The 24,489-nt window shown below is 32.7% G+C and overlaps 5 protein-coding genes and 1 non-coding gene across 6 annotated transcripts; 2 read left to right on the top strand and 4 right to left on the bottom strand.

Annotated features, from left to right (window-relative positions):
- The first annotated feature begins 63 nt into the window (after nt 1–63).
- LOC130965394 (pheophorbide a oxygenase, chloroplastic) lies at nt 64–3,310 on the top strand. The gene is made up of 7 exons (XM_057890160.1): nt 64–708; nt 1,080–1,315; nt 1,500–1,626; nt 2,003–2,139; nt 2,297–2,456; nt 2,593–2,868; nt 2,961–3,310. Exons 1-7 carry the CDS (start codon nt 274–276, stop codon nt 3,213–3,215), a joined length of 1,626 nt encoding a protein of 541 aa, XP_057746143.1. The 5' UTR covers nt 64–273; the 3' UTR covers nt 3,216–3,310.
- A 44-nt stretch (nt 3,311–3,354) lies between these two features.
- Nucleotides 3,355–3,945, bottom strand: LOC130965395 (probable histone H2B.3). Its single transcript, XM_057890161.1, has one exon. The coding sequence runs from the start codon at nt 3,905–3,907 to the stop codon at nt 3,488–3,490; it is 420 nt and encodes a 139-aa protein (XP_057746144.1). The 5' UTR covers nt 3,908–3,945; the 3' UTR covers nt 3,355–3,487.
- A 1,146-nt stretch (nt 3,946–5,091) lies between these two features.
- LOC130966367 (protein SENSITIVE TO PROTON RHIZOTOXICITY 2-like) lies at nt 5,092–6,376 on the bottom strand. Its single transcript, XM_057891158.1, has one exon. The coding sequence runs from the start codon at nt 6,319–6,321 to the stop codon at nt 5,242–5,244; it is 1,080 nt and encodes a 359-aa protein (XP_057747141.1). The 5' UTR covers nt 6,322–6,376; the 3' UTR covers nt 5,092–5,241.
- A 3,463-nt stretch (nt 6,377–9,839) lies between these two features.
- On the top strand, nt 9,840–12,287 carry LOC130966368 (50S ribosomal protein L9, chloroplastic). Its single transcript, XM_057891160.1, has 6 exons — nt 9,840–10,066; nt 10,248–10,375; nt 10,994–11,039; nt 11,373–11,470; nt 11,551–11,598; nt 11,786–12,287. Exons 1-6 carry the CDS (start codon nt 9,908–9,910, stop codon nt 11,904–11,906), a joined length of 600 nt encoding a protein of 199 aa, XP_057747143.1. The 5' UTR covers nt 9,840–9,907; the 3' UTR covers nt 11,907–12,287.
- Nucleotides 12,288–12,626: 339 nt separating this feature from the next.
- Nucleotides 12,627–12,699, bottom strand: TRNAV-UAC (transfer RNA valine (anticodon UAC)). Its single transcript has one exon. It is a non-coding gene; the product is annotated as a tRNA-Val (tRNA).
- A 4,170-nt stretch (nt 12,700–16,869) lies between these two features.
- Nucleotides 16,870–18,185, bottom strand: LOC130967835 (zinc finger protein ZAT5-like). Its single transcript, XM_057892865.1, has one exon. It carries the CDS (start codon nt 18,092–18,094, stop codon nt 17,063–17,065), a length of 1,032 nt encoding a protein of 343 aa, XP_057748848.1. The 5' UTR covers nt 18,095–18,185; the 3' UTR covers nt 16,870–17,062.
- Between the last annotated feature and the right edge of the window lie 6,304 nt (nt 18,186–24,489).

A 24,489-nucleotide genomic window follows, 5' to 3' on the forward strand; every position in this document is an offset into this window, starting at 1 on the left:
TGAGGAAATAATCCAAAATAAGCAAATAACCTTTATATTAATAAATAAATAAAAAATGTCTGGAAAATGACAGTGTTGAATTCAGCAGAACATTGTCTGAAAACTGGAAAAGAGGGGAAGGGGAGAATACAAACATGAACATTTAAAACTTGCACGACTCAACAATCCTTCTTCCACTCCCTTTCCCTCAAATTCGAAACAATAACCAAAACCCTCTTCAAACCTTAACAACACCTCAAGCCCCCAAAAAAAACGTTTTTTTTTTCACCATTGATGGCACTGCGACACTCTTCTTCAACCTTTTCAACCACGCTAACACTCTCTTCACCGAGAACCAAACCCCCAAAACCTTTTCCGCTTTTCTCCTTCACAAAGTTCCCATTATTAACCGCACCAAACTCCATTTCCATCACACGGAGAACCAGAACAACCCTCTCTCTAACAGTTCCACGTGTTGCTGCGCCACCAACAAAGGTTGAAACCGAAGAAAGCAACGAAATTGATGAAGGTGCCGATGAAGAGAGCTCGTCCACGAAGTTCACATGGAAGGATCACTGGTACCCAGTTTCGCTGGTGGAGGATCTGAACCCTCGGTACCCAACACCGTTTCAGCTTCTGGGTCGTGAGATCGTGGTTTGGTTCGATAATTCTAAGTCCCAGTGGGTTGCTTTTGACGATAAGTGCCCCCATCGTCTCGCTCCTTTATCTGTAAAAATACTCTCTCTTTGTTCTTATTCTAGTTTATTGTAGTAGCTGAATATTAAAAAAATCAAATACTTTCAAGTAGTGAGTAGTTTAAGCACTTTCACTTATGTGGCAATACATAACTTAAGGTTTGTATAAGATATTTTTAAACCTGTGATCTCACAATCCAGAATTGAAGTCTGAGTAAAATATAAGCTTATGTGCATGATGCTGTTTTTGGGAGAAGGATTTGGGTTCCATGTTTCTTATTTATTTGTTTGTTTATTTACTTATTTGAAGATTGAAATTGGATTGCAAGACAAGGAGAATGTTTGAGGAAAAGGGGTGTTTTCAGTTTTTGGGGATTAAAATTGGGTGTTTTTGGTTTTTGGCAGGAAGGAAGGATTGATGAAGGAGGAAACTTGCAATGTTCCTATCATGGTTGGTCTTTTGATGGATGTGGATCATGTGTTAGGATCCCTCAGGCTTCCTCCGAAGGACCGGAAGCGCGAGCTTTGAAATCTCCTAAAGCGTGTGTCACAAGGTTCCCTACAATGGTGTCTCAGGGTTTGCTCTTTGTTTGGCCTGATGAGAATGGTTGGGAGGAAGCTAATGCTTCCAATCTTCCAATGTAATAAACTTTATTTGATGCTGTCTTTAGTTAATAAAGTATCTACTTTGAATTTTCAAATTCATTATTTAACTTTAGTCTAATTTGGTCAATTAAAATGTTGTCCACTGTTCTTTTATGCTATGATCAAAGGGTGTTGTTTTTCTTTTCATTTGATATGTATGGTGAAATTGTGTTTGTTTAGGTTGCCGGATGACTTTGAGAAGCCGGAGTTTGCCACAGTGAACATTCAGCGTGATCTGTTCTATGGCTATGATACTCTAATGGAGAATGTCTCCGATCCTTCTCACATTGATTTTGCTCACCACAAGGTACAAATAATGCCTTTTTCACTTGATTTATATATGCCGCATTGTTTATTCTTAGTCAATTTGCTGGTTATCAATATTTTATTTGTATCTGGTTTGTTGATTGAACTTAATAGTTTATTTTATTTTGATGTCATTGGTGGAACTTTATATTTTATATTATTTTACTTAGATCTCAGTTTTTAGTAGTATAAGTGATGCGGTTGTTAAAAAGTCGTCATTAGGGAGAAAATTATGGTTAGTTCCGTTTGTTATATATTATAGTCATCACTCACCCTAGGACCAAAAAAGTTGGTGGAGTTGAAATCATGTCATATTGTTAGGAACTTAGGTTCTATAATTCCATAATTGCTAAAATAGAAGTGATCAACATCCACAGGTTACAGGCCGGAGAGACAGAGCCAAGCCTCTGCCATTCAAGATGGATTCTAGCGGCCCATGGGGCTTTGCCGGAGCTAATGAAGGGAACCCAAGAATCAGTTCCAAGTTTGTTGCACCATGTTATTATATGAACAAGTAAGTTCATAACTTTTTACTTTGGATGTTGACATAATTTCCTTCTTCACATTCATCATAGATGTCAGCATTAACGATGAAAGGATATTATCTATGCTTGTGTTTATGGTTGAAAACACCAAAATAGCTTCTGATATATTTGGCATTGTTATTGCAGAATTGAGATTGATACCAAACTTCCAGTAGTTGGGGACCAGAAATGGGTAATATGGATATGTTCCTTCAATGTCCCAATGGCACCCGGTAAGACTCGCTCCATTGTTTGCAGCGCTCGAAACTTCTTCCAGTTCACAGTGCCAGGGCCTAACTGGTGGCAGGTAAGATTGAGGATGTTGGCTTTCTTATCCATTCTACTGATTTATTTCAACAGATTGTAAGCTTAAGTCGAGCCTCGAGTTTCATGAATGCTTACATGTAACCTTGTCTCTGCTTGTTGCGATATACATATATCAGGTGGTTCCTAGATGGTACGAACACTGGACATCAAACAAGGTATATGATGGAGATATGATTGTCCTTCAAGGCCAGGAGAAAATCTTCCTTTCAGAAACCAAAGACGGTGGTGACATCAACAAACAGTACACAAACATCACCTTCACACCAACCCAGGCAGATCGCTTTGTCCTAGCATTCCGAAACTGGCTGCGGCGACACGGAAACGGCCAACCAGAATGGTTCGGGACAAGCAGCCAACAGCCATTACCATCAACCATCCTATCGAAACGTGAGGTATAAATAAACAAATCTTAAGTCGACCCTTCCACAAACCAATTCTGCGCCAATTGAATTTAAACATGAATTCACTTGCTATGATCTTGTAGATGTTGGATAGATTTGAACAGCACACACTGAAATGCTCTGCATGTAAAGGAGCTTATGAGGGATTCAAAACATGGCAGAAGGTCCTAATTGGTGCAACGGTTTTGTTCTGCGCATCAAGTGGAATCCCATCAGAGACTCATTTGAGAGTAATCTTGGCTGCGCTTGCAGTTCTCAGTGCAGGATTAACCTATGCCATAACCGAACTCCAAAAGAACTTTGTATTCGTAGATTATATTCATGCCGATATAGATTAACCAAATTACCACATAACTGTAAATATATTACATCAATGTACCTATCATCGTGTATCATTTGGATTCATTAGGTTAAATTTGAACTCTATTACGTAGATTATGAACTTTTATGTTCTTTAAACCTAATTCGCTTATCTAATAATGCTCAAAATCTATATCAATTGGAATTAACAAGAACATATCATTTAAATAACAATCAGCATTGGATCTACATGTACCACAAGAAAAGCAAAACGAAATCGGTTCAAATAAACAATGGAAAAACCCTAAACCTAAGAGCTAGTGAATTTGGTAACAGCTTTGGTTCCTTCAGAAACAGCATGCTTTGCGAGCTCACCAGGAAGCACGAGTCTAACAGCAGTCTGAATCTCCCTGGAGGTAATGGTAGGTTTCTTGTTATACCTAGCGAGTCTAGAAGATTCTTGAGCAAGCTTCTCGAAGATGTCGTTGATGAAACTGTTCATTATTCCCATCGCCTTGCTGGAGATTCCGATGTCAGGATGAACCTGCTTCAAAACCTTGAATATGTAGATCTTGTAAGTTTCCACGCTCTTCTTCGCCTTCTTTCTCTTCTTATCCGTAGATCCACCTTCCTTCGGGATCTTCTTCTCTGCGCGGGGCTTCTTCTCCGCCGGAGCTTTGTCTCCGGTTGCCGGTTTCTTCTCTGCTGGCTTCTTATCTGCCTTCGCCATTATCAGAGATCAGAGAGTGTTTTGCTTTTGCTATTGAAATTGTGTTGTGTGTGAGATTCGAAGGAAGAGTAGGGAATGCATTTATATGTGTGGGGTTTCAGATTTGATTGGTGGAGAGGGTGAGGTGCGGATTGATGACGTGGACTGTTGAATGTTTTGATCTCTGTAATGGACGGATGGGATTAGTGTTGGGACATTTAATCGGGGCGCGTTATGATTTTGGAGAAGGATCAATTTTGTGTGGAAAAAAAGTTGGCGCGCAAACGAGGCAAATTTCGAAAAAAAAAAATTTTGATTTTAGAGATTAATATTATTTTTATGATTTAATCGTCGTTATCTTAATGCCATATGTTATATGCCAAAAGGACTAATTATTTAATATTTAATTCACCTAAAGAAAAAGATTCTCTACCGAATCAAATGTTTTAAGTTATAATAATGAGACAAGATTGTATATATATATAACTAAGCAATTTTTATCTTTTCTATCTAGTAGTGATTAAAATGCATTAGGCGCAGTCAAAATCTAGTAAGTATGGTGAGGGATTTCAAATCTATGTTTGGTTCAAAAGTAAAAGTGGGAGTAGATTTTTTTTAAATGAGTTATATATAAAAATTCTTTTGGTGAAATTTACTTTTATTTTCAACCTGACCTAGACATATATAAGTTAAAAGTCATGATATGGGCACTTGATATGCACATCACAACATAGATTTGAATAGTAAGATACGCCAAATTTAATTGTGATTAACAACACATAAAGGCATGGGATCGATATAGTTCAAGTTGTATATATACATCTCTTAAGTATTTGTAAGTAATAAAAAGTGTTTTATGAACAAATATACCAAATACTAATTCTTATCAAAATGAGCTGAAATCTTTTTGTTACTTAAGGTGACACTATATTAGTTAGATGTATGTTCATATAACAAATTGTTTTTCCCTCTTATCATATATGCACACAACTAAACCCTAATGCTATATATATTTATATTTTGTTGTTCCCATTGTATTTTTCAGTTTGACATGGTAAGGACTAATTTGTCGTGAATCAGAACTCTATTTAAGGATTTGTCATTGACCAATGAGTTGTTGCATGTAAAAAATGAGATTCGAACTTCTGACACTTGCTTAAGCAGAATAACAAATTCAACTTGGTTATGCTATATATATACCGATGTGAAATTCACTTATTGAAATTAATTTTGATGCAATAGTAACAACATTATTTGGTACTTACACATGATAAGAAATATGGTAAAAGAAAGTGATAATATTGTAGCTCTAGCTAGATCAGACAAGTGTCCAAAAGTTATACACAAACATGTTATTATGATCGTTGAGTAGCAGCATGAAGTGGGGAGTGGCCAAGGAACAAAGCAAGATGTCCGAAGAGCTTGTCTTTTCTTGAGAAAGTGGTTCCACAAGAACACAACCATTTATTGGGATCACCACAGTGCTTCTCATGGGTCCTCAAATCAGATAGCAGAGAGAAGTTCTTGTTGTTGCACCTCTTGCAAACATACATCTTTGGGCAATGGCTTCTCTTGTAGTGATTCTTCACACACACCATTGATTTCAGTGCCTGAAACTTGGCATGATTCTTGTTCCACCTGCACCCATCTTCAGGGCACGAATACTTCTTCTTCTTCGTTATCATCATCTTCTTGTTATTCTTGTTGTTCTTTAAGGCTTCACTGGTTTTGAATTCATCCCCATGAGCCCTCATATGCATCCTCAGATTCGCTTCGCGCTTAAATCCTTTCCCACATATTTGGCAGAAATGTGTGTAGCTTGCTAACAAATCAGCAGCATCCAACTCAATTATATCTGTTTCTTCTTCTCCACCATCTTCATCCTTAGTATTATTGTTATCATCATCACAATAAATAACAGTACTATTGTTATTGTTGTAGGGTTCAGAAAACCAATGGAGTGTTTCTTCTTCTTCTTCGTCTTCTTCTTGTGCAGGTTCATGATTAGCAACACTACTAGTACCTCCTCTAATGATATTACTATTATTATAATCATAAGATTGGTGGTGGTGATGAGGGTGCAATTCTAATTGTTGGTTATTGCAAGAAGGAGCAATAATGGTACCTGATGATGATGGATTGTTATAACTATTGATGTGTTGTTGGAAGGTGAGTCTGAATGAAGAGGAAGCAAGTATGATATCTTGGATGGTGGAGGTCATGGTGGATATGGCCATGGAATAGGGAGAACAAGGAATTGATGAGTGGTGCCGATTGGGGGAGGCTATAACCCCCACAAGTGACTGCAACTCGTTGATTTTATCATTGAGAACTGAGAGATAATGGTACATGGTGGATGATGATGATGATGATGATGAGTATTGCGTCATAGGTGGGAATCCACCACCACCTTCATCAGATGATGCAGCCGCCATTATTCCAAACCTGTTACTGCTTTTGTTTGTTATAAGGAGGGATCACAAGAGTTCAATTTCTCATCTTCTTTCTCCTAAAGTTTGGTAGCAGCTCAAGGCTTTGACTTTTGTTACTTCTTCATAAAATACTTATATACATACATACAATAAATTCTTCACAAAATTTATTTTTGAATAAATGATTATTTAAATGTTATTGTTTTTATATGAAGGTGATATATACGAACTCTAATATTTTTTAACTATAGTCTTTATATAAAAATAATTTTGTGACTAATAAAATTTTTTTAGCTAATATTTTATCATTTTTAAATATTAAAAATAAAATTGTAAATTTTAAATTTTAAAATCTAATAATATACAAATAAAATATTAGTTTTTTGAAATGGTGATTAATATTAATAAAAAATATGGATAATTTACAATCCTTCTTAATTAATATTTATACAAAATTATTAATAAATTATAATATATATATATATGGTTAAATTACACAGTTGATCCTTACACTTTCAGTGAAATTATAAATTGGTTCTATATTTTAAAAGTTTGTAATTGAATCTCTAAAGAGAATTAAAATTTACAATTTAGTCTTCGTCAGTCAAAAAGTATTGATTTAACAGAATATTCTTAAAATATACTAAGAATATTTTGTTAAAATAGAGAATATATTGAGAATATTCTGTTAAATCAAACACTTTTTGAATAACTGGAACTAAATTGTAAATTTTAATTATCTTTAGAGACTTAATTACAAACTTTTAAAGTGTAGAGATCCATTTACAATTTCACTGTAGAGACTAACTTAATATAAGTACAAATTATTGGCCTTCTAATATTTTTGCTATTAAAATTTAATATATTACATTCTTAAGTTCCATTATTAAAATAATGAATACTAAAAAAATTTTACTGGATGAATAAATATATTGTAAGTTATGACCAAGAGATATATATAATATATATGACATTATTATGGTACAGTCAAGCAAGTTGCAAGTTGAAACTCATCCCCACTAGAGACCTCCCTTGCATGAAGCCACTCTTAGTTAAGTTGCTTATTAGGTATCAAATTAACCCTTGTAACTTCATCTGTCTGCGCCCAATAACATCTAGTCATTTACAATTTCAACACGTTGAATGTTATGAATTGGTTTACATCCTTCTCTCCATCTATCTCAACTAATAACTTTCTTAATTAGTTAAAATAATATTAAGCTGATTTTTCTCTTGTACACATACATGTAGACACATAGGCTTAATTGTTGGTTTAGGGTTTCACAATCGTTCAAGATATACTATTTTTTTTTTTTTGGCTGAATTCAACGTTTTCTATTTAATGAGAAACAGTCTTTTACTCCCTTCCCTTCGTTTTCCTTTTTATAGATGTGTTTGTGTTTGTGCATCCAACAATATACCAGAAAAATACAAAAAATACGGTGAAAGTAATATATCAAATATATAAGAATTATAGAAAAACAATTTTTAATAGCCAGTGTCAATCAATATTAAAGTTTAATATTATAATTTAGAATTTAAAAAAATCAAAATAATTTTTTAAAAAGTGAACTAATATTAACCCAAAAAAATTAGCTACCTAATATTCCTCGTATATATATAGTATAAGTTCAGAAACTTTAATATGAAAAAAGAAGTGGGTTCATTTTGGAAAATGGCATGAAAGAGAATAAACTGCGAAGTGCCTCAATTATTGATGTTTGTAGTTATTAAAGTTGCTTTTCGTTTGATTTAGTATATATATGTATAACAATTTTTAAAAATATATACTAATTTATAAAAATAAAAGTTTTACTAAATCACATCTTATTATACTCAAGCCATATGCTAATTTAGTTATAATATGAGTTTAGGATTCATGTAAATGATATCGAGATTAATTAAGAATGAAAGCATATATATTCATCTTGATCCGAAACTTATTTGAAATTAATGTAGTTTGGATATGGATGTAAGGTCTAGGCGTGTTTTAATGGAATTATTCACGTAAAGATGTTTAAAACGTCTTTTTTTAAAAAAAATTTTAATAATTAAAATTTAACTTATATAATCGATTAAATTATGTTATTTTTGTTAAAATTAGACCAAAATATATTGACTTGACAAAAAATTTGATAAATTAAGAATATTATAGTCATTTTCTAAAAAAAAAGAATATTAATTTAGATTAGTTCAAGATTTGATTTACCGATTTTTTAGTTAAATTGATTTGTTTGATCTAATTTTAACAAAAATAACACCATTTGATTGATTATATAAGTTGAATTTTAATTATTAAAAAAGTTTTTAAAAAAAGACATTTTAAATGTTTTTATGTGAGTGGCTCCCTCTTTTAATAACAGTTTAAACATTTTTTTTCAGTGAGATAAAATTATCTAAGATTTTTAAGTGAGAATGGAGAGTGATATTTGCAAAAAAACAATTAACAAAAATTTTGAATGTGCTTATGAATTACGATTGAAAAATATCTGTGCGTGATGGGATATTTATACGATAAGAATGATAATCTCTATAACTTATCCCTTTATACTTTCTTTTTATTTAGGGGATATTGAGATCCCATATTTAAAATAGTGAATCAATTTATACGAATACACATTAGTGCAGTTGATGTCTTATTAACGTATAAGTTGGGTCGAGTCAGAACCAAATGATCCAAACTCTAATTAAGTCGAATAGTTTTGGAAACGGATCTTTTAGACTTTTTTTAAAATTTGTGAACTGGCCCTTTATTTTGGGTTTGATTTAGGGATGGCAACACCACCCGAATCTGCGGATATTCAGCCACTCCGCCCCTACCCACTCGGGGCGGGTAATTACTAATTACTCGCCCCGCACCGGGACGGGTTCTTATGCGAGACGGAGCGAGATCGGGTTTAGATAATACCCGCCCCAGTATATATATAATACATATAATTTTAATATATAATATATGTAATATATGTAAAATAATTAGTAAAATGATTAATAATATTATGTTATATTTAAATTTTTACTTTAATTAATGCTATGTATGTGATGATAGTTATATAAATTTTAAAATTTAATTTAATTTATTAAATTTTAATAATTGTAAGGACGAATAGCGGCGAGGCGGGGTTAGGGTTCAAATTGTTACTACCCACAAGTAAAAGTGAGGGGAATTTTATGTAAATTATTGTAAGGTGGAGCGGAATTGGATAGAGAAAAAACTCGTCCCGTTGTCACCTCCTACTTTAACCCTAATATTGAGTCAGAGTATAAACATATTCCAATTTTAAATTAATATTATTTTTTGACAAAAAAATAGTATTATTTTGTACTATCTACATTTTATTTTTAGAGACACAAACACAATTATTAATGTGGTTAATTTCGTATATAATTTTTTAATTAATTGTTAATAGTCAAATAATTGGACTTATTTTAAATATTAGACAATTCAAAAAAATTTAAAAACATTAGAATTTTTTATTAAATGGACAAAGTAGAATAAACGACGTCGTATTGGTGAACAACGCATAAAAGATAAGACATGGCGCATTGCGAGAGGAGCACAACATAGCTGGATTCTTCTTCTTGCGCAACAATGGCGTTAGCACTGCCTTCGCTTTCTTCTACTTCTTCTTCGTTTCTGCAGCAAAACTTCACTGGAAGCTCCAAGGGACCCACTTGCAACAACAACAACAACAACAACACTTCAAGCTTTTTGGTCTTTGCTCAAAAGAAGGCAAAGAAAATCCGAAAGGTTACATCCACATTATATGCTCATAATTCCATTAAATTTCGTAACTTTATCCTTTACTCGGATTTTATCTTGTGTTTCTGCAACTGGGTGTGCTTGGTTTTGCAGCATTATTATGTTTTTTTCCCCCACCCCCTCCCCCTTTTTTTCCCGTTAGTTATTGGTGTGTTATTTTTGAAATCAGATTATATTGAAGGAAGATGTAGCTGAAGTAGGAAAGAAAGGACAACTTATTGATGTTAAAGCTGGTTTCTACAGAAACTATCTTCTTCCCACTGGAAAGGCACAGATTGTTACTCCTCTTCTGCTCAAGTAATGTGTAATTCAATTTGAGCTATTTGTTTGATAATTATTTACAACTTTCATTGTTGGGTATAAGACTGTAATATCTCATTGTAGTGTGAAGAAATAAGCTTCGTCTCTATGAAGAGTAACTTTGAAGTGTGACTGTAAACTGACCAGACTCTTAAAAATTTTCTGGCCTTGATTGAGAGAAAGCATTTAGATGTCTTTAGAGTTCATAACTTGAATAATCATGCTTGTTGCTAGAATTTATTTACTTTGTCCATGGGGTTTTGATATTTTGGGTTGGTCATGTTTGTGTTTTTTCCATAAAACTCAGGCTCTTAACTTCCCTTCATGGATACAAAATGAAATTTTGTAGTCCTTTCTCGGATTTTCGTTCTCAGCTTGAAATCTCGTTTGCACCTTTTCAATGACAAAATAATCAAATTTTTTTGTACAAATATTTGATTTCGTATTTTCTAGTCAATTTTTCCCGTAGGCCATCTTGTCTGAATTATTTTCTTATGCAGGGCTAGCTTAGCTTAGCTGCTTCTGTATGCAAAAATATGCATTGCCATATAAAATGTTAACAATAATGTATGTGTTGTTTGCACAATTTAAACTGAATTCCCTTGCATCGTCTAGGGAAATGAAGTTAGAGGAAGAAAGAATTGAGGCCGAGAAAAGACGGGTAATCTTTTTCCCCTTCCAATCCTTACTTGGATAGAATGTGTCTCTGTTAATGTGAAATGAAGGTTTCCATTTGTGAGTAGGAGTAGGTGGTAACAAACCTCTGCTAGTAAGCTTTACATATAAATCTGGTGTAAGAAAAATCCTGCTGTCTTTTTAACTTCTAACTCCATATTAGTTTTTATTCCGAAAATCCATTTCATTTCATATCTTATTGTCTTCAATGCACGAAAGTTTACAACTACTTTGATACTTTTTCATTATCAGTATAGTTTTCCCCCTCCTATATGATTATTGTATGCATTCCTCAGTATCTAAGTTTCTAGTTCTGCAGGTAAAAGAAGAGGCACAGCAACTTGCTCGAATTTTTGAAACAGTTGGGGCTTTCAAGGTGAAGCGGAAAGGTGGTAAAGGAAAACTAATTTTTGGAAGGTGAGGCTTGTTCTGTGCAATTTTGAGCTATTGATTTATGCTCTATATGGATTATGCTTCTAAATTTGCTTGTTATTTAGTGTTACAGCCCAAGATCTTGTTGACATTATCAAGGCACAGCTTCAAAGGTACTATCTGTCTGATGTACACAAGTCTTTCTTTTTGAGAATTGGGAGTCTAACTTGTCTTACGTAACATTTTATTCTGCTCTAAATGTGAATGACTATTCTTTTCTTCTTCCTTTGAAGCTTTCCAATATTAAGGAACAAGTGTGTTTATGAATAATTGTCATGTGATCTTTGGTGATTTTCATAGGGAGGTGGACAAGAGAATTGTCGAACTTCCGGAGATACGAGAAACCGGAGAATATATCGCAGAGTTAAAGCTGCATCCGGAAGTTACAGCGAGAGTAAGGTTGAATGTCTTTGCTAACTAAAGCACAAGTATGAAGTTCTGTATGCAAATAATGCCCATTTGGAGCTACCGGCTTGCATTGGTTCAAGGTAAATAACCACTGTGTGAATCTTCAAACATCAAGCTTTATGTGATTTTGTCCCAAAGTTCTAATAGAGGAAGGATTCCTAATGTACTAGTTCAATGGTTTATGTTCATATTTCCTCTTTGAATGTGTATTCAAGTTTTAGGACCTTTGTTTGGAATGTACTATTTTCTTGGTAAAGAATATGTTTTGACTTTTGACCCTTGGTTAGACAGGTGAAAATTAAACATGAAATGTACTAAGAACCTATATATCTTTCTCTATCTCCTGGTTCAGAGGCTAAATTTAAATGGAAATCTCATTTTCTTTTTATGTTTCTATGACTTACTTCACTATGGAAGGGAAATTTGTGATGTAAAGTATTTATGTTGATTGGACTTGCCCCATCTTTGTTAACAGCTACCAACATGGGACAAAGGAAATGAATTCTCTTCCTAGATATTATCATGTGTAGTGACAAAGGTCATGTAAACTTTTCAGACGAGAATGTAATATTCGTATATACATTACATTCCGGTGGTTGAAAGCTTTTCGCATGCTGATTATTGTCATTAACAAATAATAAAACTTTGCTTTGCTTGGCCAAAAGAATAAAAATAAAATAAAACTTGAGTCATGAAGCAAATTCGAAAAATAACTAAGAATATAATGTAAAAATGTTGCTGCCCAGGATCGAACTGGGGACCTTCAGTGTGTAAGACTGACGTGATAACCACTACACCACAGCAACTCTTGATGGTAGTGAATCTTAGATTATTTATATATCCAATTCTAAGAGTGATTAATTAGACACAAACTTGTATTCTAATGAACTTGTAAAAATATTATATTCTAAGAACAAAATAGGGTCCAATTAGACACAAACTTGTACTCATTTTCTTAAAAAAACAGGTGATTAATTTATTTTCAGGAAACAATACATACATTCCTTGTATTGTACATGTGTTTGGTACAAAACTTTTTTTCAAAATAATAACAAATGAAGAATAATTATATTTTAAACATAGTTGTCTTAATGATAAAAGAAGAAGTGGATTGTTGACAGCGCCCATGGTATTTGTGCACAATATCATTGGCAAAATTCAAACGTATAATAGATTACAAATTAAGTTGTTGAATCCTTCAAGGCTGCTACACTAATTCCAACTTAATACTCATCATGGCTTCTAAATTGAAATATGGATTTTATTGTTAATGGGAAATACTAGAGATCATAATAATGGAATGTATATAATATTGTTTATATTATATACTCGTCGCTTTAAACCCTTTTCTACTAATATATGATTTCACTTCTCATACACCATTATCATAAGACAATTTGGTATATATAATCCCGTTTTAAACCGTGAATTGTAAGTAAATCCACTCTAACTCCAATAAATATAAAAATAAAAAATAAATCTCCTCCATATAAAATATAAAATAAGTAAATAACTGACTATATAATTATATATATTTGGGCCAATATGATCCACACATTTTATTGTTCCATCACAATGACAAACATTCAAATTGGGGATGCGTCCTAATGAATGGGATCCAAACCCTATTGAGTGTTAACACTATATATAGAGAGAGGATTAACCAAGTGATTATTGGTTGAGGGGAAATTTGTTTATCACTAATAACACAAATAGAAGGGGTTATTATGATTTATGAGGCCGGCCAGTGCCTACTTTTTTAGGCTATTTTGGTTGAGAGGGTAGACATAGTGTTATACACAAAGTATGTAGGGACATCATGCCACATAGTATAAAACCAACTCATGCCATTTGAGGAATTTGTCTCTATCACTGAACTTTGAACCAATGCTAACTCCACATAACATAAACCTTGTCATAGCCAAAAAAAGATAAACAACTTCACATGTTAACAAAATGCATGCTTCAACCTAGCTAGCTAGTTCAATTTATTTAATTTTCTGCTACATAATATGCAATTTAATCATCATCATCATCATCCAGCTGTTGTGAAGATTAGAAAGCAGGCCAAATCATTTTAACATAAAAAAAATTGGACAAAAAAAAGTATTTTCACAATAATTTGTGGGATTTAATTATTTATAAGTGATTTACCCATAATTTTGTAAATTACACATATACTTAGTAATTTTCAATTTATAAGAAATTATACCCCTTCTTCAATTTTTTTTCCTCTTTAAAACTCTTCTTTATGTTACACCACAAGCTTGTGTTAAACTTTGGCAAGAGTACGAAGTAGTACGTACTATCTCTCTATTTGTTTGCATAAATTACAAGAATATGATGATTTAAAATCATCACTCAAGTAGTTTTTTGTTTTAATTTTCCTCATTATTTTAGTTTTTCTACTAATAATGGAAATTGATGACATCTCAGCTGATTTCATACCCTTGTCTTGTGGTGATTGGTAATTTTATAGCCATTTGGAGTAAGCAAATTAAATTAAAGCAACCAATTGAAAAAGTTTATTATATTACACAAACCCATCTTCATTGCTTTGGTTCCATCTTAATCACATTCTTATATTACATTAATGAATATGAACATTATTCTTATTCCTTTTTTCTTTATTTAAATAAGAGTTATAAACTATATTTCAACCCACATTAACAAAAGAAGAAAATTACTAAAGCAATGGGTTTATGATCATAGTGTTAAGGTCCTAAGTTTCCTTTAATTAATGAGAACAATATTTATATAAATATAGTTTAATAATGAAGTGGGAATAAGAGGATATAATTGTGGGGGGTTACATGAGATAATGGAGAGAATGAATTGAAGCTCTCCAACTAAGACAACATACATGTGCTAATGTCATTGAGTGAGTGAGTGATCTCTTTTAATTTCTCTTAGCTTATACATAATATTAATAGTATAGTCTATAGTATATTACTTTGTTATATATGTTATGCATTCGGACACCTCACGCAACATATGTGTCCACATGCTTCGCTTACCAGCATTCACAAAAACGTGCACATAACTAACTTTAGATAAGTGGCCAGTGTAAGTGACTTAAAAGTCTTCCCATCTCTCTCTCTTTCTCTTTTTCTTTTTTCCTTCATTGCTTAATTCAAGTTACATCTCTTACTCAATTATATAATAATGACATTTATGCCCAAATTTCAAGTTATAAGGCAAAATTAGTAACTATTTTATGCATTTCTCAACTCTTATATAATCTTTTGTTATTTGAATTTCCTTGATTATGTGAATATATGAGTAAAGATGTGTGGAATGATGGGTGCAAGTCCAAGAACTAAGGTTGGACCATACAAATGAAAATGGTATAATATAGCCTATAACCACGAATACTGACATAGACATAGAATATGATGTGACATAAAATACATAGACATATATATTTAAAATTTTTATAAAATATAAAGACAGAGTATATATATGAAATATAAAATATTTTTTTAGATAAATAATGATAATATTTTAATAATTTTTTTAATTATATAAAAAATATAAAATACTTTTTATTTTAATAATTAATAATATATATTATTTTTAAATTTATTTCATGAATACATGTTAAAAATAAAATTAAACATGTTAATACCTGATGAATACATGTTAATAAAATTAGATATGTGTCCAAATATATTTAATAAAATATTTATTTTTTATTAAAATATAAATAAATATAAAAAACACGTGTATTGAATGAATATCAATAAATATAATGTCCAAAATATATTTGATATACAAACACAACAAATTAAATTAAAAAAGTATCTGTAATTCATATAATATAACTCTCCTAACGAGTAAGAAGGTGTTTGTGGCCTCAAAGTTACCACTATATCTTTCTTGGGAGCATCAAATTTGTATGGGCTGAAACAGAATTCCAATGAGAATGAGATAATCCCCAAGATAATTATTACTATGTATCTAGTCACAAATTAAACAATAAATGTATTTAATTAATTATTTTAGGGGATTACAAATTTAATTAAGCAAAGAAAAAAAAATAGCTAGCTTAGGCAGCTGGTTAATTAGGTCAAAGTGTTTAATTAGTTCAAATCTAAAAGCAATTACTATAATAGAGAGATGGAGAAGAGGGACCAGCAAATATGATAATACTTAAATTAGCTTATTATAGTATTTAGAAAATAGAATAATATATATAGCAAGAGACAGGGAGCCATAGAAATTGAAAGATACATGGTGAATAATAATGATGGCTTCGCAAGCATAGCATATGGCAGCGACACAATGCATCATTTCATTTTTGTTACCAAAATTAGTTTGTTTTAATGCATCCCTCCTTTTCAATTAATTTATTATATTATATTCTTGTGAATTAGTGAAGGAGAGTGGGAATGTAATGTATGTGGTAGCTATAAGGCCAGAAGTATATGTATGTATGTATGTATGTATGTATGTATGTATGTATGAGTGAGAAACTAAAGAGAGGGAGTGAAAGAAAGAGATCTTTTAGGCTTTATTATAACAAAAAATGAAAAGCACACAAAAGGGAACCTAATCCACGACTTTTGGTTGTGGTGGTGGTTATGCCAAACCCTAGCTACACCTTTGCCTTCCCATGCCACTTCACTCTTGCGTATCACTCTCCACTCTTCTAAAAACCATTAGTAATTTCTTTTTTCTTCATATTTAAGACTTAGATCTTACACTATTTGTTACGTTTTTTTTTTGTGGCTTCCTTAATTGGTTCAACTGATCAGATATAAGGTTCTCAAAATTATAACTTCCACCTATACAAAAAAATAAATTAAAGGAAAAGAAAAGGAATATATATATATATATATATATATATATATATATATATATATAAATAAAAGGAAGATAAATAAAGATGCCCTATCACTCACTTTTCGTGAATGAAAGGCAACCATGAACACTAACTACTTACTTACTCAAAGTATTCCAACTTCAACAAGTAGATCATATTGTCACGTATTTTTTATAATTCAAAATCAAAATGCTCAATTATTAATAAAACCAAAGAATAATTCCAAAGAATCGATAATTAGCTAGGGAATAATGTGTAAATTAAAAATAGTGCTAAGTAATAATAATTCACATTGATCCATAATTGATCAAAATAATAAAAATTCCACCCCTTCCCAACCTGGCCTAATAATGGCAGTCCACCAAAGCCGGAGCAGATGAGAGCACCATAGATTTCTTAGTTGCCGCGGTGGCAAACTGAAACTTTGGCTCCCGGAGGTCTTCCTCCGGAGCCGGAAGGTTGAGATCCAATTCTAGAATATTTCGAGGCTGAACTTCTACTGTTGTTGTTATAACAGTAGAAGTTGCTTCAATTCTGCTTAGGCCAACATTGGCCTGAGCAGTATTATTGGCGGCTGTGGCCGCTGTAGCCCTATGCCTTCTCATGTGTCCACCCAGTGCTTGGCCGGATGTGAATTCGGAGCCACATATGGAGCACTCGTGAATCTTGTTGGGCTTGTTGTTTTGGAAATGACCTTTTTGCCCACTCCCAAACTGTAGAGAAATTATTGGATTATTATTATTTGGAGGGACAGTTTCAATCTGCTGGCTATGGTCATAATTGGTGTTCATCATAAGTTGCTGCGGTGGTGGGGGTGGCAGTGGAGGTGGCGGAGACGGTGGTGGTGGTTTCTTGTCCTCGGCGGCAGGGATTGTTGTGAGCTTAGGCTTCTTGTGACTGGCTCTATGACCACCCAAGGCTTGAAAGGAAGGGAAGGTTCGGTTACAAGTCTTGCACTCATAAATATAGAAACCAACCTTGTTGTTGTTTATGGTGGCGGTTTCAATCTCCGAGAATTTCCTACTCTTGATTTCAATAATCTTCTTGTTATCATCTTCATCTTGATCATCAATTTGTGGCGGTTTTTGATGAGAATCTCCTCCTCCTTGAGCAAGAAGAATCAAGCAATTAGCCATATCTTCTTCCTCTTGATTCGTTGTGGAAGAAATCGAAAACGAGCCGTGATCATCGCCGCTGCCATGATCCCCGGAAGCGCTAGAACAGCTAGACGCCGCCGTCATGAGGGTTGTGCCGCCACACAAAAGCCTCAGCCTTTTGGTCCGTTTTCCCTTGGCTATATGATGGGTAGCATCATGATGAACAACATTACAATTATCACTGTTAGTGTTGGAGAAATAGTCTTCCTTGTAATCCATTTCACAATTCAACAGAAATTAAAAGTTATGTTATGTATGTGATGTTATGAGAGTGAGTATAGAGTTATATGTATTTATATAGTTTGGGATTTGAGAGTGAATGTTTGAAGCCGTCCTTGCTCTTTATAACAGCTACTAAATAGTAGTTTACTTTGCCACCCAAAATCTTCCTTGCGTTTCCAACCTTGCAAGTGTGTGTTACTAACAACAAACTCTTCTTTTTCTTCCCTCTTCCACGCTCTCTTCTTGCCGCGTGCTTTCACGCTCTCATCATCTACCACACTTTTCTCTCCTCTCTTTCTGTTTCACTTCTACTACTACATACATTTTATATATGTTAATGAACCTAAGCACTGTAACTTGCGACTACAATTATCAATTAATACGTCCTAATAGGTTATTAGCTTAATTAGTAGTTTTGTGGATGGTACAGATCTAGAAGGAAATTAGGTTGAAATTAGAGATAATTATTGTTATTATTAACTATAGTGGCAGATATGAATCTGAATTATTGTTATAATTGTAGGTAACTGAAAAAGTGGATTAAAAAAAAAACTATGGGAGTTTAAAGAAGAGTTGAAGAAAGAAAGGTTGGTGTTAAGTGTTAGCGTTAAGGGTCGGTTTCACACTCTCTTTTGGTTAGGCTTTAGGCCAAACAGAAGAAAGGGTAAGTAACACTATTTACACTAATAACCTATTCAAGCAAAGTGAGATTGCACGTTAGAAGCATGTATGTCAACCCTCCTCATAATAAGTATATATTTCCTCTTCTCTCATTAAAGAACACTTCTAATCCAATTGGAATCATTATTAGAGATTATTCGGGTGGCTTTTAAGCAAAATTAATTAAACCCCCTGTAATACCATCCCAAACAATAACAAATACACATATACATATATTTTTTTAAGAAAAGTATATGGTACCAACATATTATCTGTCAATTTATTGTCAACAATGATTATTTATTATATTTTAAACACATATATAAAGAGACACATTCAAAAATATATTTATAAAGACACTTCTATTAAAACACAGTTATAAAAAAGATATTTTTATTAGACACATCCACAAAGACACTTCCATTAAACACAATTATTAATAAGAATTGACAGATGTTGGCAGAAATGATGTTGATAACGTAGCGGGATTGATTTTTTAATTATTTTGTATTTAATTACTGGTTAATTAATTGTATTTTTTTTCCTTAAATTTTATGTCAATCGTATATCGAAAATGTTATCTACGTCCGAAAGATAGTTATCAAATTAATTATAATGTATTTACATATAAATATATGTGTTATCTAATTTAATTTTAAAGTATATTTAATATTTTAAATATGTATTTTACTTTATACACTTAGCTAATTTGGTAGTTGATTTTTAGTGTGGTTGGTTTGTGTTAGTATGCAGCAGTGATATGTGACTAGAGAATTAGAAAGTATAGAATAAAAGAGTAGAAAAAAATGTAATTGATTCTTATTATTTCTTTTAGTAGGCAAGAGTATTATTTATAGATACATTAGAGGGTTAAATTACAAGAATCAAAATCAAGAAAGGTGATGCTCTAACTACTCTTTAGCTGTATCAATTTCAAGCCCTAATTAGAAGTGGTACTTTTCACATCTCCCTTCAACCTCAATGTATAATTGGGAACCATCCTGAGTTTGGGTTTAAATTTATGAAAGAGAGTTGCTAAGAGGGGTTTGGTCAGCAAATCAAGTACCTGAAAATTAGAAGGAATATGAACCACAAAAAGTTGGCATTTTGCAACTCTATCTTGCACAAAATGCAAATCAATTTCAAAATGTTTGCTGCGATTATGAAGAATTGGATTGGCAGCAAATATAACGACACTCAAGTTGTCGCAGAAGATAGTTGGAGAAACAGTTTGAGGTATGCCAAGTTCCTGTAACAACTTCTACACCTAGAGAACTTCAGCCTCTGCATCTGTCAAGCACCTAAATTTTTCTTCAGTGGAGGATCAACTCACTACATTCTGTTTTCTACTGCACCAAAAGATAGGATTACAACCTAAATAGACACAATAACCACTAGTACTTTTTCTATCCTATAAGTCACTAACCCAATTAGCATATGCAAACACTAGAATACGAAGATCAATAGATTTGGAATATACTAAACCATGATGATACATAACTGAGAAATATCTGAGTATGTGCTTTAGAGCTTTCCAATGATGCTCTTTGGGATTCTTCATGAATTGGCTAATCCTATTTACATAAAAAAAATTTCAGAATGGATTAAAGTAGCATAATAAAGACCTCCAACCAGTAAACAATATTTAGTTGGATCCTCAAACTCTAATGAGCCTTGAAAAACGAGTTTTAGAGTAGATAACATAAGGGTAGGTACTGTTTAGATTCATGCATCTGAGCTCTGTATAATAGATCCAAAATATATTTTGACTAAGATATGTATAGGTCACCATTAGGTAATTTATTGAATTCTAAGCCAAGGAAGTAATGCAGGCCGTCTAAATCCTTGAGAGAGAATTTATTGTGAAGAGATTGAATGAGAGTTTCTATTTCAGATGCATTGTCCCTTGTAATAACTATATCATCAACATAAGATAAAATATAGATAGCAGAAGTGTTAGTGATTCGAACAAATAAAGAGTTATCAACCGTTGTATTAGTAAAACCATAATGAAAAAGGGTGGAGCTAAGAGCAGAAAACCAAGCACGAGGTGCTTGCTTCAAGGCATAGATTTTCTTATCTAACTTACATACTAAAGTAGAGTTAGAGGAAGTAAAACCTGGTGGTTGAATCATATAAACATCCTCATCCAATGTACCATTTAGAAAGGCATTATTGAAATCGAACTGTTGCAGAGGCCAGTCTTTTGTCACAGCTATAGAAATCACAGTCTTAATGGTAGATGGTCTTATAACAGGACTAAAAATCTTGTTAAAATCCAAACCTTCAACTTGGTGATATCCCTTAACTACTAGTCTTGTCTTATATTTTTTAATTGTATTGTTCGGAGCTATTTTCACAGCACACACCCACTTGCATTCAGTGACTGTGGCGTTGGAAGGAGGTGTAGTGAGATGCCAAGTGTGGTATTTCATTTAAAGCATTATATTCTTCTTGCATGGCTCCTAGTCAGTGAGAAGAATTCAAGGCCTGTTTTAAGAATGTTGGTGAATTTTGGAGAAGATCATGGGAAGAGACAGCAGCAATTAATACTTTTGATTTGTAAATGCCGAATTTTGACCTGGTAACCATACTGTATTGATTTTGAGTGACTTGGGGGTGGGGGTTTGCCGAAAAATAGGAGCTCCTGAGAGCTCAGTTTCTATCGCTTGAATTGGAGTAACACCAGAAACATTTAATGAGGAGTTTGAAGAAGGTTGGACTGAGAAAATATGAGGATTTGAGAGATGAAAATTGGAAGACGTTGATATGAGGGGAGAATTGGCAGGGTACACAAACTCAACAGTTAGAATATGAAGAGGTAAAACCTGTATTATGAATGCTAGAAACAACAAATAAAAATAAAAAAACTGTTCCATCAAAGATAACATTTCTTGCAATATAGATTTTTCTTTGAGATGTAAGATATTTAAACCCTTTAGACTGAGGAGCATATCCCAAAAAAATACATTTTGAGATCTATTGTCCATTTTATGAGTGTTAAAAGGTCTGAGATAAGGATAGCATGCACAACCAAAAACTTTGAGCATGCTATAATTTAGTTTCACATTATTTAACATTTCATGAGGTGATTTATAGTTCAAAAAATTGGTAGAAAGTTTATTGATAAAAATGGAGAGGTCAAGAATGCATTTTTTCATAAAGAAAAGAAAAATTTGACAATAGCAATAAGAAGAGATAAACCCATCTCAGCCGAGTGCCTGTGCTTTCTCTCAACAACTCTTTGTTGTTAATAGGTGTGTGGGCAAGACAAGCGATGAACAATACCATTTTTTTACACAAAAGACTTAAAAAAGGATGACAAGAATTCTTTATCATTGTCTATTTGCACTGGTTTTAAAGAAAAATCAGTTTGTTTCTTCATTAGAGTTTTATACTATTTAAAAATTTTAAACACTTGAGATTTATTTTAAAGTAAATACAGACAGAGGTATCTACTAAAAGCATCAACAAAACTTACATAATACCTAAAATTAGATCGAGATGCACTAGGAGTTGGACCCCATATATCAATAAAAACGAGTTATAAAGGAGAAGTATATGTAGTGTCAAAATCAGAAAAAGGAAGCACATACATTTTAACCATGCAACAATGTTCACGAACAAAGGAATTAGAGTTCTCATTATTATCAATTGGAATGTTATATTGTTTTAGGACAATTTTAACAATAGAGAAAGAAGGATATCCAAACCTTCTATGCCAAAGAGCAAGATTACATTTGCAGGTTGCTAAGAAAGACTGAACCATATTTTGACGATTTAAAAATTGTGAAACACACAGTTAATTAAAAGCATATAATCCATTCTTAAGGATTATTTGGAGAAGAATTTCTTTGTTAACTTGTGAATTTCACACAACAAAATTTAGAGACGCTCAGTAAGTTCTTAACAATTTTAGGTACATGTAATAGATCTTTAAGAAGAAAAATTCTTTTTGAAGTTGGATAAATCGAATTTTTATATTGAGAAATATTAATACCAAAACCATTGACAATGTATAATTGATCTGGACCAGTATATTCACCATATAAGATGAAATTTTGAGTACTAGAGGTCAAGTGATAATTGGCACCCGAGTCTGGATACCAGGTACTATCAGCAATTAAAGATGTTGAAGCCAAGGTCAAGTAAGACTGTGGATGATGGAATGCATTAGATGGTGGTAGAGGTTGATTTCCACTGTTAGAACTAAAGGATGATGACTGATTTCTATAGTAGGCCTGATCAAAACGATAGAAACATGTGAGTGCAGAATGACTAGGTCTACTATACACTTGATATTGAAGACAATTTTCTAATTGCCAAGAGCTTCTACCTCTTCTGTCAAATCTGCCTTTATAGCCACCTCATCGACAATTGAAGCCTCACCCAAAAAATCTTGAATTAGAAAATTGAGAGTGAGCACGCTGAGCATGTGCCGTCCTTAAGAATGGTTGTTTAAATTTTTTAATGATTTCTTCATGAAAGACCAGCAAAGTCTCAACTTCACCAATATTCAAAAATTTTGACTTTGCCTTGTACAAGAAAAATATAGCTTGAATAATTTTTTGGAAGACCATCACAAATTGTTTCAATGTGTGTTTCTGTAGTGATATCATAACCAAGAGAGATGAGAGAATCTACCAGTTTCTTGATGTTTTTGAGATACTATAATATACTCTGAGAATTCTTTTGGTATTCTTTAGATGTGCCTTTATTTGCTTGATTTTTGATTTTGTAAATTATACAAACAATTAATGAAGCCTATTCCAGATCTGAAGAGCAAATTTACAACCCACCATGCTGTTCTTATATGAGCTATCAATGGATGTAGAAGCCATTCTGAATGTTTTGAAGAAATTGTACCAGCTGTTTAAGTTGCATCAGATTCATATTTTGGGGGTTTTTTACCCCTCAATAATATGGTCTTTGAGATTTTGACCCTTAATGATGAAAAGAGCCAATTGTTTTCGAGTAACAAAATTGGTGTCATCCAATTTGTCAAGATTAGGTTGGAGGAGAGATTTATTGTTGTTGGTTGAAGCATTCGGAACAATCAAAGTCATGGATCAAAACCTTGAAAATAACGATGATGCCGAGGGATCTAAAATTGTGCCTTCACCCGAGAGTAAAGATGTGACCCAAAATTTGAAGAATAAAAAACGTGGTGTTGTTATTGATGTTGCAGTTTTAAAATCGGGCTCTATGGATTGCGATGTTCCAGCCGAAGAAGACCCGGGATTCAAAGAAAAATATAAATGTGGGAAGCTCTGATACCATATGTGAGTATGCGGGAGTGATGTGTGACTAGAGAATTAGAAAGTAAAAAATCAAAGAGTAGAAAGAAAATGTAATTGATTCTTATTATTTTTTTAATAGTCAAAAGTGTTATTTATAGATATATCAAAAAGTTATATTATAAAAACCAAAATTAAAAAAGGTGAGGCTCTAACTACTCCTTAACTGTATCAATTTCAAACTCTATATTAAAAGTGGTATCCTTCACATGGTTATATATAATTTAGTATTTAAATAATATATAAATCAACCTTTTAAACTTAACTTTTAAAAATATATTATTGACCACGTTAATAAAATTTGTTATTAATTGTTAATAAAAAATACATAATCATAGTACATTTAGAAAATGCACAAAGACAAAATGCAAAAATATTATTAGGAATATATAACTATTTAGAGAAGAAGACAAATACAGAAGCAAGCAAGCAAGC

Source organism: Arachis stenosperma, chromosome 3 (assembly GCF_014773155.1).
Source record: "Arachis stenosperma cultivar V10309 chromosome 3, arast.V10309.gnm1.PFL2, whole genome shotgun sequence".
In the NCBI taxonomy this organism is placed as follows: Eukaryota; Viridiplantae; Streptophyta; class Magnoliopsida; order Fabales; family Fabaceae; genus Arachis; species Arachis stenosperma.

Excerpts from the sequence above, each read along its gene's own strand:
- LOC130965394 (XM_057890160.1), top strand. The coding sequence starts at position 274 with ATGGCACTGCGACACTCTTCTTCAACCTTTTCAACCACGCTAACACTC. Across the intron at positions 709-1,079 it reads ATCGTCTCGCTCCTTTATCT|GAAGGAAGGATTGATGAAGG; the intron begins GTAAAAATACTC and ends GGTTTTTGGCAG. Across the intron at positions 2,140-2,296 it reads CCATGTTATTATATGAACAA|AATTGAGATTGATACCAAAC; the intron begins GTAAGTTCATAA and ends TTGTTATTGCAG.
- LOC130965395 (XM_057890161.1), bottom strand. The coding sequence starts at position 3,907 with ATGGCGAAGGCAGATAAGAAGCCAGCAGAGAAGAAACCGGCAACCGGA.
- LOC130966367 (XM_057891158.1), bottom strand. The coding sequence starts at position 6,321 with ATGGCGGCTGCATCATCTGATGAAGGTGGTGGTGGATTCCCACCTATG.
- LOC130966368 (XM_057891160.1), top strand. The coding sequence starts at position 9,908 with ATGGCGTTAGCACTGCCTTCGCTTTCTTCTACTTCTTCTTCGTTTCTG. Across the intron at positions 11,471-11,550 it reads GGAAAACTAATTTTTGGAAG|TGTTACAGCCCAAGATCTTG; the intron begins GTGAGGCTTGTT and ends CTTGTTATTTAG. Across the intron at positions 11,599-11,785 it reads ATCAAGGCACAGCTTCAAAG|GGAGGTGGACAAGAGAATTG; the intron begins GTACTATCTGTC and ends TGATTTTCATAG.
- LOC130967835 (XM_057892865.1), bottom strand. The coding sequence starts at position 18,094 with ATGGATTACAAGGAAGACTATTTCTCCAACACTAACAGTGATAATTGT.